Below are 12,926 nucleotides of genomic sequence, written 5' to 3' on the forward strand. Positions count from 1 at the left end.
TATGATTATACAAATGTACTCATGCTCTCTCTTTTGTGCGCTTTTGTACTCATACATTCTTATGGAACTACGTAGCAGATTTTTTTTTTTTTGTGTTGAAAGGGCACATTTTCAATTTTTACTCTGATGACATGACTCTAGCAATTCAATTCCTCTCTCTGCCTGGTGTTTTTTTCTTAGTAAGAATAGCATCATTTAAGGGTTTCTCTCAAATATAATGACTGTTAGTAGAAAAAGAAGCCACGGCAGAGGGGAGGGGAATCAATTAAAATATTAATATGATACTAATTCATCCTGATTTAAGTTTTCTTCATTTTATTAGTAATCAAGACAGAAAATCTGATTCTAACCTGGCTTTCTAGTTATTATAGCCACCTGCTAAATAGCTTCCCTCCCTCTTTTTTTTTTAATCTTATATTGGACTTTTCCCCATAAAATTTTTATGCCTTTGATATTTATGCCCAAGTACTTTGCCTACATGTCATTCATCAAAAGGGCATATATAATACATGTGCACATATATCTGAACAGAATTTTACCCTTCAGGATTTTCAAATAAGACAAGAAATAAGTCATTTTAAATACGGATTTCATGACACCATGTATATAATCCTCATTGACATCAACCAGGTAGCTGAGAATAAAGATGTATTCAGTGCTTAGAAACTGAATCAACTTGAAGGCCCAGAAGTTAACCGCTAATCTATTAGTTATCCGTGATCCCTGACCTCATGGAATCTCTTATCAACAAGATATCTTATGCCTGCTCTAATTTGAAAGGGCTGGTTGGCTGCACTGCATGGAAAAAGAAAGCTTGCTACAGATGAAAGGACTCAAATTAATTTTCCCTGATGCGACAAGCTCCCGAGATTTCAAAGCTGTGGACGTCCTTTCCATCTGACGTGGGTATGTTTGCCAACGTTTGGACAATGGCAGAAAGGGCACCCAAATATTATCATTTTTTATCCATGAACAGTGCACTACCAACATTGTTATATAGTATTTATACAAAACAAGCTCCCTCAGACTATATTATGAAACACAAGAAAGACAGACTGCATTGCACAGATGGAAAAGGAGAAGTCAAGTTGCTTTAAAGGCAGAGTTTGTATTCATACTTCTTTGAAAGTGGGGAAACTATAAGTTTTTAGTGTTGGATAGCATCAAAAGATGTCTTGGGGGTAGCAAGTTACAGGGTGGAATCCAGATGATTATGAACCCCAAGTAAAAAAAAAAAAAGTGTCCATTATTAATTTCCCCCATGAATAAGTAGAACAATCTATTGGGTAAAGGATGTGAAGATGGACTTTTTATATTAAAAATGACTTGAACAGAAAAGCCTGTTGAGATGTCTCAGAAGAGGCCTTGTCTTGGGATTAAGTAATATATAGGAATTAATAAGAAGGTGGTTATTGTGATAGACATAATGGATCAGCGCACAATTTGGTGCATCTCCCAGTATACCTCTCACTTCCAAGAGTAGATGGAAAATGACATCTGAAGAGGAAGGTACACAATAACTTAAAGAACTCATCTCCAGAGCCAAAGGATTAGCAGTGGCTCTATAAAGAGCTATACTGGGAAAGAGCAGGGATTTTAGTAGGCCTGTAAATTAAGAGCTTGAATTCACACATGAGATCATCCCTTCCTTGACAGTCCCAGCAATGTGGGTAGGGTTTGCCCAGGATGTAATCAGGATGGAGGAAGTCAACCCTGTGTCAGTCTGAGGCTCCAGCACCATACCATCTTCCTAGTCCTGATAGCATAGCTTCCCTGCACTCCTAAACATGGAAAAATCTGTGGGTGTATTACTATTATTTTTTAAAATCAGATCATCTTCACCACCAGACCTTGAAAGACGGTTCGTCCTTCCTCTGTCCCCATCCAATGCAGGACTACTCATTCCACAAGACAAACTCATCCAGTCCCTGACCCTTCCACCAGCCAATGCCACTCAGCCCTGTGGACTGCCCTTCGCCTTCCACTTTCGGATGGCGCTGCCTGCCTTATGGATCTTACTCTCTTCACTGTAGCATGCATCAGAAATTACTCCAATGAAGTTAGTGGAGCTAAAACTGTGCAAGCAAGGAGAGAATCTAGCCCTGTGTTCTCAAAACGCTTTCTTCATCTTTCCTTTGCCCACATTAATCTAAATTGGCTTCTTAAAACCTGTAATCTCCTACCTTGCCCTTTTAAGAACAGTTAATGCTTCCTTTTCATTTGGAGAAATCTAGGAAACATGAGCAAGGTGTACAGGGCTATATTTAACACTATGTTCTATTCTGTTACCCATGGGATTGCTGTTATTTGCTTCTGATTTAGCAGACAGTGCTGTTCTGCCAAACACCAGCAAAGTGAAGAGGGTCATTTCAACATCACTTCTCATGATGCGCATGTATAGAAGTACAAGCAAGAATAACCCTAACGGTGGAAATAAAAATACTGTGAAGTTATTCTAATTCTGTAATTGGACTCTAAATTCAGTGGGGTTGCCCCTGCACAGTCCATTCCTGTCCTGAGTAGAGAGCTGGAGTTGATGACCCCCTTGTGGTCCCTTTCAGCCCCATTTCTTTATGATTTCAGATTTCTAACAGCTCAAACCTACTTCTTTACATATCCACCACAGGTCTGTTTTAGCTATTTCTCTGATCTCAAAAAACAGTGTCCACAGTAAGTGTTTTGTTCAACACAGACTTGACAAACAGGTAAATACAGCAGGGCTTAACTGCTGCATCTTTACCAATCAAGAAAAGATTACAGGGAATATGCAAACGCTGTGACTCAGCTTGGACACTGACTGTCGTTCCATCTCTTAGTCACTGAATGAGGCTAACTCATCACAACCGAGATGCTTTCAATCAAATCATTGATATTTCAGGCCTTCAGAAAATGATTCATCTGGCATAGTGCTAATAGGAACACGTCCTGCAATTCCCTTGTTCACAGTACTCCAATACCCGTATACTTCATTTAACTGTTTTGATTCCTATGCTGAGTAGAAAACAGGCTCATACTTGTGCCTCTTATTGGCATATATCAATTTTCTGTTTAATATTTAACAAAAGCTGGATGATTTGTTTGATTCTTCTTCCCCACATCCCATTTACACCTGTATTATTTTCCAACACCCATCTTTGATTTCACATTGGCTTAGCTAAGTTAATTAGTCAAGAGTTAGCATGCAATGCTAGGGAGACTCATTCTAGATGTCCATCTACTTTGTCCAGTACAGCATGCCCATGATAACATACAAGTTGCACATCCATTTTCCTTAGCCAGTCTCCCAACCTAGATCACACACCTACACCAGCAGCACCGTTCATTCCCCTTCCTCTTCTCTATCAGCTCCAAACAAAACCACTAGTGGATACGATCTTTTCCCAAATACCCTTATCTCCAACCCCACTCAAGCTTTGCCATCTGATCCCATCACACTTTCGATACTGACTAGAGACAGACATTACACATAAACCACTTTAAGCAATCAGAAATTAGTTTAAACCTGTAACAGAAGAGACATTCAGTGCACATAAACTGGTTTCAAAATGGTGGAAACTGGTTTGAGAGACTACATTCAACCAGGTTTATCAGACTTAACTGATTGAGCTCAAACTGATTTATGCAGTCTGTCCCAGACCCCTTCCTGGTTCACCTGCCCACCCTGTGGAGGGGGAAGAGTTCCCCTCGGGGGCCAGGCAACCTTGAACAGAGCCCCTCTCCCCACCCTGCAGCAGCGAAGGAGGAGCAGGGGAAAGAGTCCTCCTTCAGGGCCAGGCAGCCTTGCAGAACCCCTGTCCCCATCCCACCCCACAGCAGCAAGGCAAGGAGGGGGAAGAGCTCCACCTCAGCACTTAACAGACACCCCTTCCACACCCCAGGGTGCTGGGGGAGAGGGGAAAGGGGCAGAGTTCCCCTCTGAGGCCTGGCACCCCTGTGTGCCAGCATTGCTCCCAGCTGTCATGGAGCCACTGGGGTGCACAAAGCTCTCCCCCTCTCTCTCTCTGCCAGCCACAGCAGTCTGACCACGCTCCCTCTTCCCCCACCCTCTGAACCACGCAGACCAAGGTTGGGGTTTAAACCCCTCCAGACCTGGCCATGCCCCCCTCCTCAGCTCAGCCCTGTAGAAGGGAAGGGTGGGCTGCCCTAGCACCCCTGGGATTCTGGCTGTGTCACCACAGGCATGTGTCTGCATTTCCAGAATGAAAAGGGAACGTCTATCCACTTGCAGACTGGTTCAATCTCTGCAGGATAGACTAACCTGCAAAAATTGAATCAATTCAGGCTCGCAGTTCTTGAATGTCTATCCCTAGCCCAGAAGCTCAGCGCACATAAACCACTTTCAAAACAGCTGAAACTGGTTTAAGAGAAACCTGGATGGATGGATGGATGCAATATCAGACTTAACTGATTTAGGTTAAATCAGCTTATTGAACTTGTGTCCCAGATCCCCTCCAAGTTCAAATTAACTCACAATCCCCCAGCACCCCATGATGCTTTGCACCCCCTCCACAACCCCCTCTCCCACTGGCAGGGTGGACTGGCCAGCCTTGACCCAAGCTATATGCTCCATCTCAACAGAGGTGTGCTCTAGCGCCCCCCCAGCTTCTGGCCTGGGCCACTGCAGGCATGTGGCTGCATTTCTGGAATCAAAAGTCTGTTCACTTGCTTATCAGGTCAATCTAATGCAGCTTAGTCTAATCTGCAATGACTGAATCGATTCAGCCTCAGGCCTTTTGACTGTCTGTACCAGTAAGGACTGTCTGTACCAGTAAGGACTTCTAACCATGAACAGGCATTTGGCTATAATAGGCCAAAAAGGCTTCCCCGACCCATGCATTCTGCAGTTTGAAGCCTGCTATAATTTAAAAAAAAAAAAATCTACGTTCTGGGAGGAAATAAGCAGAAATTTTCTTGAGAGCCTCTACTGACAGAATAAACAGCAAGTGTACAACTCAAGTGATTTATCAGTGGTATACCAAAACCCCTTGAAGTCAACTACAGTTACAGCAGGGCTGAGTATGATTGTTTTTCCAGCTGAAGTGTAACCATTGCTATTTGTGACACAGAGTAAACAGTCTGTCTTGATGTAGAGAGAATCTATGGTGACATGGGAAGTCCTTAAAATACAGGAGGAATTTTGAAAGGAGCAGATCCACACGCATGTAAAATTGCAAAGCCTCGCTCGAAATATCTAACGATCGAAAAATACCCGTGAAGGGACATTAAAGCCCTCTCCAATAGGGACCAAAGCCTTACAGAGAGAAAAAAAGCCACCAAGCAGGTTTTACTATATTCAATATTGTCCAACATGGAATTACTTTATTTATTTCCCATGGTGTCCATAAGATACTAGGGCACTTTTCACAATAAGAGAGAAGGCAAAAATCCCTGCTCTGCAGCTACATCCACCACTCAGCTCACTGGAGAGCAAACCTGTCTGTTCGGTGGTAAGAGTGCAGGTGTGTTGGAGGAAAAAACATTTTAGTTGGTAACAAACCAGCTGATTCTGACAGACCCAGTAGGGAAAAGCAGAGTCGAACTAGCCAAGATGCACAATCAAGGCCTCTGCTTTGCAAGCCTATCAAAATGCTGCAGTTGAGGAAATAGCACCTATTGGATACACTGAATAAAACAGCCTCGTTGCCATAAAACAGCATCACTTTCAATGCCGATCGTTTCTAAAATAAACACCTCAGCCTTCACTTTGACATTTATTTGCCACAAATGCCAGAGCAGTAGAAACCCGCAGTCATCAGAGCATGCCACTAACTCAGGCCATCCACGCAGGCCGGGCTGCAATTCCCATAGATCCTGGGTAAAGTTATTCGGTGTCTGTCATGCAGAAAGCCACGCTAGAGGAGTCCAATGATCCCTTCTGGCCCTGTCGTCTGTGAACCCAAAGGGAACCCTATGCACAGGGGCAGGCGGCCTTGGGCCTCTGCGGGTGCCGGGGATGCTACTTGGAGGCGAAAGCACCTGTTTGAAAAGACCAGGCTTGATGGGAAAGCTTGCAACAAGTTGCTAATCATCGTCTACTACTGGCGGATGGTGAAAGGGTCTTCCTCTGTGGGCAGCACTCATGCAAAAGCGTGAAGAAAACAGCACGAGCAGCGGGAAGTGATTCTGAGTGCTCTCAAGGCAAGCTGCGGCTGCTCAACTCTCCTGGGTCCATTACAGAGATCCGCCCCCCAAGCCACTTTGTGGAAAACAGGCCCGGTTTCTCCAGACCTGGCAAGCAACCCAAGATACCCCTGTGCCATCGTGTCAGGAGCAGCCGAGCCAGGGCTGCTCACCCACTCACGCTCGCCACGCCTGAAGCACGCGCACTAAGGCTCGCGGCTTCCCCCCGCCCTCCTGTCGTGCCCAAACAAGGTGGGCAAGTTCGGAGAGAGGCCCAGGAACCGCAGCGGGAGGGTGCCTGGCAGTTGCCCTGGGGCAGGGCTCCTTCGGGAGGGGCGAGAAGACAGCATCAGGGAGGGGGGAATCAGTGCAACGACCACCCCGAGGAGGAGGAACCAGGGCTCTCCACAGTTCGCATCACAGGGGTGGGAGGGACCTCGCTCATGGCAACACCATCCCCGCCAAGCCCCCCACACCCCCAAGGATGGAGACGGCACCGCCTCTCTGGGCACCCCCAGCCCCTCCCCCGTCCTGGGGCTGAATCCAGCCTCAGCCCTGCCCACCACCAGCCCCCAAACCGCCTCGGCCTTCTCCAAGCCCCCACCTCTCCTGTGCCCCTAAACCACTTGGGCTCTCCCCTTGCCCCCCTCCACACCCCTAAACCACTTGGGCTCTCCCCTCGCCCCCAAACCACTTGGGCTCTCCCCTCACCCCCTCTCCATGCCCCTAAACCACTTGGGCTCTCCCCTCGCCCCCCCTCCACGCCCCTAAACCACTTGGGGAGGAGGGGGAGCTCAAGTGGCTTAGGGGCGTGGAGGGGGGACGAGGGAAGAGCCCATCTCCACACCCCTAAAGCACTTGGGCTCCCCCTTCTGCCCCTCCGAGCTCCTAACCCACTTGGGCTCCCCCGTCCTGCCCTCTCCATGCCCCTAACCCACTCGGGCTCTCCTCTTGCCCCAGCTCCACTTGTCCCTAAACCACTTGGGCTGCCCCCTCCTCCTCCCTCGAAGCCCCTAAACCCCTCGGGCTCCCCCCTCGCCCCACCCCCACGCCCCCTGGGCTCGCCCCTCCACGCCCAGCGGGGCCCACCAGGCTTTGACGCGCAGCTGCAGCTCTCCGTCCCGCGCCTCGGGCATCACCCGCTTGGCCACGCGCAGCTTGTTGAGGCCGCCGAAGCCGCCCAGCAGCACGGCGCGCATCTCCTTGGCGTCGGGCGGGCGCCGCGCGCCGGGGGGCCCGGGCTCGCCGGCCGCGGGGGCGCCCTCCGCCTCGATCATCTGCTCCGTCTCCTCCGCCTGCGCGGCGCCCTCCTTGGCCATGGCGCGGGCGGGCGGGCGGCGGCGGCTCCTGTTGCTCGCGCGGCCGGAGCCGAGTGTGGGGCGCCCGCCCGCGCCGCCCCGCCGTAATGCGCCGAGTAGCGGCGCCGCGGTCCCCGGGGGCCGAGCCAAGCTGTGACGAGGCGCCGGAGCCCCGCGGCCCCGCCCCCCGCCAGCTGTGCGCCCAGCGGTGCGGGGGGGGGGGGGGCTCCTACCCGAGCAGGTGGCAGGCAGGCTAAGGGATGGAGGCGCGCAAATCTGGAGGGCTGCGCAGATGCCCGCAGCCCACTTTATTATTGATTTATCGGCCAAAATGTTTGACTCCGGGAATAGGAGCGAGGCGCTGCTGTGCTGCAAAGAGCTGGAGCGGGCGGGGGGGGTCTTTTCTTTTCTTTTTTTAAGGCTCTGGCTTCCCCCTTGATCATTTGGTGTTTCGCTTCATACAAAACAACTAGAACTCTTGGTTCCAAAATGATAGTTTCGTAGTTTCCAGGGTCGCAAGGGATCTGAACAGATCGAAAATACCTTTTCTTAGACCCACTGGGCAGATCACCCACACCCCGGAAAGGATCTCAAGGTGCGCCGCCGGGGTGGTTGCGCTCCTGGGTTGAGAATCGCTGAACTAGAGCTAACCCCGCTCTTGAGAGTCACGGCCCTCCTTTCCCCCTCTGCGAGTCCCCTCGCACGTGCATCCCCAGAGGTGCCGACCACATCAGACCGTGTGCGAAATGCAAGAAGAAGGTGGGGTGAAGCTTGATGTTCTCCTCTGTTGCCTTTTAGCCTAATAGTTAGTCACGGATTTGAGCAGGACGTTCCCCAGGAGCGGGAACATGCATTTCCCTAGGGACAACCAGCAGAAGCACGTACTTGTGCCCCTGCTAGTTGTCCCCAGGGCTGCCCCTGTGCACGAGGGGAGACGGGGGCCAGCACCCGGGTTGGCCCCAGCAGCTCTATCTGGGGTCCTGGAGGCCTCCCAGGATTGCAGTGGTAGAGATGCGGGTGCACAGAGCCTGGCCAGCAGCTGGAGTGTGGCTCTGGCTGGCCAGGCCCCATTTTTGGATGGTGCACACATGCATCCCCCGGCTTTTTCTGACATGATATTTTTGACACTGGGATCACCTGGTGTCAAAAAACTCCACTATACTGCAAATTATCAGTGTGAGGAATGTATACAAACTGCGCATGCGTGCTCATGGGGATGCACCCGATGAGTTCAAACTCATCTTTTGCCTAAGGGGACTTGGAGCCATATCACCCACCGTCTCAGAAACTGCCCTACTAAGCTATCTAGCACCACAGACTTCCTCAGGTTTCCTGCTGAAGCCATTCCAGTTTAAATAGATGTATTAAATGTACCCTGTGAGCAGAGGCAGTGAGCAACCATGTGAGTGACCATAGCCCACAGATTAGCACACTTCCCTGGGATGGAGAACCTCATGTGCTACCATGAATATTTAAGCATGTTGTTTAAGGCTAAGTACAGACAGTCAAAAAGTCTGAGGCTGAATCGATTCAGTCTTTGCAGGTTAGGTTAATGGTATAGATTGAACTGATAAGCAACTGCACAGATGTTTACTTTTGATTCTGGAAATGCAGCCACATGCCTGTGGTGGCCCAGGACACAAGCAGGGACGGGGGGCACTGGAGCATGTCTTCCTACTCTGTTGGGAGCAGACAGCTTGGACCGAGGCTAATCCGCACAGCCTGTGAGGTGGGAGTTTATGGGGGAAGGTGCAAGGCCATACTGGGGGACTGGGAGTTAACTTGAATCTGGAGGGGATATGGGACAGGAGTTCAATCAAACAATTTAACCTAAATCAGTGAAGTCTGATACTACATCCATCCAGGTTTATCTTAAACCGGTTTGGGCCATTTTGAAAGCAGTTTGTGCATGCCAAACTTCTGTTGTGTTACAGATTTGAACCAATTTTGGATCACTTATACCGGTTTCTGTCCCTAGCTTAAAGGGTCCCACATTGTGGGCAAGTGCTCTGAACTAGGCTATTGTATAAAAGGAGGTACTGCTGCTATCCTCCCACCATGACCTCCAAGCTCATGTTCTAATGGAAAGAAGAAGTTGCTATCACGTTTTAGGTGGAACTTGATGTTGTAGGTGTAGATGATGCTTGATATTGTGCTCTGTGAATGTCTGTTGGATTAGGCTCATCGGGGGAATGGAAAGAAGCAAGGAAAACTGAATTTCTGGCTCACCAGTGGGTTTAGATATGAGCTAGACACTGAACTGTTCAACACTGTCAAACTGGAGGCAATTTTGGGTATACTCAGAAGTGCATTTCTGGGTTCTGGGGAACTCTGAGCTAAAAAACAGAAGTGCCTCTGGGTTTTGGGGAATGGGCACAACTAGGGACAGGTGCAAAGGAGCTTTCAGGATTTTAAGTGTGAGTTTAGGCACTCGAGATCCCACCCTTATGTGCCTAAGTTCTTTCACAGATCTGGCTTTCTACCAAACATACTCAACATAACTCTAAGTAAGGGAGTCAGTGCACTATCTAAATGCTTAAAATTATATCTGTGTTTGATTGTTCCACAGCCTGAAGCAACGCACCACGCAAGGGAGGGGAAGACATGATGGTTAAAAACCCCCCATCACCGCTTTAACACACACACAGCTACCAATTTTCTTAAGCTCTGTTCATAATGCCTTGTTTCACGTCTGTGAAGGAGCCAGCATAATGGTGCCATTGTGCTAGAATGTGCAAAGGCTCTGATTTATGCATGCGAGGGGAGATCTCAATACATATTTATTTGTCTCTGATTGTGTATTTAGCACACTGCATTTAAATAAAGCAAAACAGCTTTAAAAAGACGCTCATCATCAAATTAGAATAAGTAATAGGCTAAGGTATTAGTGCTTAACCATTATATTAATGAGTGGTAACATCAGATCACAGACAGAAAGATATTCCATATGACTATACCTGAAATGGTAAGTGTACCGATAGTGATGCTTGTGCTAGGAAAAAAAAAATCACTACGTGCAAGATTAAAATGCATCTGTTTCACATGAAATGGGTGAATGTTATTCTTCTAATCTGACTCAATAACTCTTTAGAAGATAATTGAATTTTCTATGTATTTTTTTACTGCTTGGAGACAAAGCATAAAAAATGCTGCTTGAAACCGCTTGCAAGATGTCTTGAAAGTAGAAAAATAATGTAGCTGTAATTGCAACTGCTCTTTAGACACATGAGTTTTGAAACTGATGTAAAAACACCAACAAATGAGTACACATGGTGGGACAATGAGCTTAGCAGGCCATGAGGACTTGATTAGCTCTCTTGGAAGTACATCTTCTCCCAAGGGTGGCCTAGGTACAACCGAGAGCAGATTTTAGTCCTCCATATTCCACATACAGGATGTGTTCTTAGGTCCATTTAAAATATAACCATATTTTTTACCAGTCAGTTAAAAGATAATGTAGGTAGATGTGTCTTTGTCCATGTAGCCCCAGGAAAGACGAACATTGACAAGAGTCTTTGAGATGACATGGTCACAGGTGATGGCATCTGCTTATCCTACAGAACAGCAGGAGGAGGTATGCAGCTATTTAAAAAGGTCAAGGAGTTTCAATCTCTCTCCCACTCTACTGATGATAATGTGAATATCCTGCTTTCCCCATTAGCTCTACTTGTCTGGTTAGATGTTGCAAACACAGCCTTCTTTTGCTTGAGGTCTGGCCATTTTAATGCATGACTAGGCAACCAGGAGCTGAAATAAAGAACGTCATGCATTAGATTCCAACCAGTTCGCTCGGCTGACTTTTTTAGACATAATTCTAAATCAAATGAATGGCAAAGTACAGAATGACTGGGGGAAACAGAGTAGATGCTGGATGTCAGCGAGGTGACTGCCAGGAAACAAAGAAACTTCATACAATTTGAAATTTTATTCATTACTCTAGTGGTCCAGCGTATCAGAAATTAGCAGACCTGAACCCTCTGGGGACTGCATTTATTAGGAGGAATTTTCTGGTGGTGCCACAGGTTGGTGATCTGCTTTGACAGTGATTAGCCCAGCTGATTATGATTTATGTGAGGCGGGGGCTACCATGAATTTTCCGGTGCCTGTAGCCCCCCTTGTAGACCTGCTTCTGCCTAGGGTCAGGGACAACCTAGTTAGGGGATTTTTGGAGGGGATGGAGTGTTTAAATCAGTAGGTTCAGATGCTCTTCACCCGAGGGTGCTGAGGGAATTGGCAGGGGTCATAAGGGCCCCTGGCATGGCTCTGTGTGCGCTCGTGGGGCTCTGGCCAGGTACCAGAGGATTGGAAAAGGGCCAACATGGTCCCTGTTTACAAGAAGGGGAGAAAGGAGGACCCTGGCAATTATAGGCCAGTCAGTCTTACCTTGGTCCTTGGGAAGACCTTTGAGGAAATTATCAAGGGGCACATCTGCAAGGGCCCAGCAGGGGAGGTAATGCTCAGGGGCAACCAACATGGTGTCACTGAAGGCAAGTCCTGCCTGATTAACCTGGCTTCTTTTTTATGATCAGGAGAATAGGATGCAATCAACACAGACAAGTGCAAGGTGCTGCATCTAAGGAGAAGGAACCAGCAACACACCTATAGGCTGGGGAGCACCCCTCTTGTCAACACGGTGGCAGAAAGGGATCTTGGAGTCATTGTTGCCTCCAGGATGAACATGAGCCACCAGTGTGAGGAAGCAGTCAGTAAAGCTAGCCGTACCTTGTCGTGCATCTACAGATGCATCACAAGCAGGTCCAGGGAGGTGATCCTCCCCCTCTATGCAGTGCTGGTCAGGCCACAGCTGGAGTACTGTGTCCAGTTTTGGGCACCGCACTTCAGGAGGGATGCGGCTAGTATTGAGAGGGTCAAGGGCCCTACAAAGAGAGGCTAAAGGGCCTGAACGTATTCAGCCTCCACAAGAGAAGGCTGAGAGGGGATCTGGTGGCCATTTACAAACTCACTGGGGGGACCAGCAGGAATTGCGGGAGGCTTTGGTCCCCCGGGCTCCACCCAGGGTTACTAGGAATAACGTCCACAAATAGTCACAGGGAAGGTTCAGGCTGGACATCAGGAGACACTACTTTACAGTTAGGGCTGCCAGGCTCTGGAATGGACTCCCAAGGGAGGTGGTGCTCTCCCCTACCTTGGGGGTCTTCAAGAGGAGGCTGGATAGATATTTGGCTGGGGTGATATGACTCCAGCACCTCTTCCTGCCTGGGGATGGGGGTCGGACCTGATGATCTGTTTAGGTCCCTTCCGACCCTAAGCACTATGATACTGTTGCCCTGTGGGGTCCGGGCAACGCTCAGGATCTCAATATCGCGCTGTTAGACAGGAGGGCATGGTGTACAAATTGCACATACACACACACAAAAATCAATTAGGTGCACACACACACACACACACACACACACACACACACACACTCTAGGTGCATACACCCCCACCACGTATGCACACATACACTACCAACTCAGGCACATACACATCCAAAATTAGAGCGTG

The 12,926-nt window shown here is 48.5% G+C and overlaps 1 protein-coding gene across 1 annotated transcript in view; it reads right to left on the minus strand.

Moving 5' to 3' along the window:
* VAT1L (vesicle amine transport 1 like) overlaps nt 1-7,531 on the minus strand; it is an 86,438-nt gene extending 78,907 nt beyond the window's left edge. The window contains exon 1 of the mRNA XM_090063424.1: nt 7,210-7,531. Coding sequence (XP_089919550.1) covers nt 7,210-7,439 — 230 coding nt within the window. The 5' untranslated portion in view covers nt 7,440-7,531. The remainder of the gene's footprint in view (nt 1-7,209) is intronic.
* Between the last annotated feature and the right edge of the window lie 5,395 nt (nt 7,532-12,926).

This window comes from Crocodylus siamensis, chromosome 9 (genome assembly GCF_052110815.1).
Source record: "Crocodylus siamensis isolate JL-2025a chromosome 9, ASM5211081v1, whole genome shotgun sequence".
Lineage (NCBI taxonomy): Eukaryota > Metazoa > Chordata > Crocodylia > Crocodylidae > Crocodylus > Crocodylus siamensis.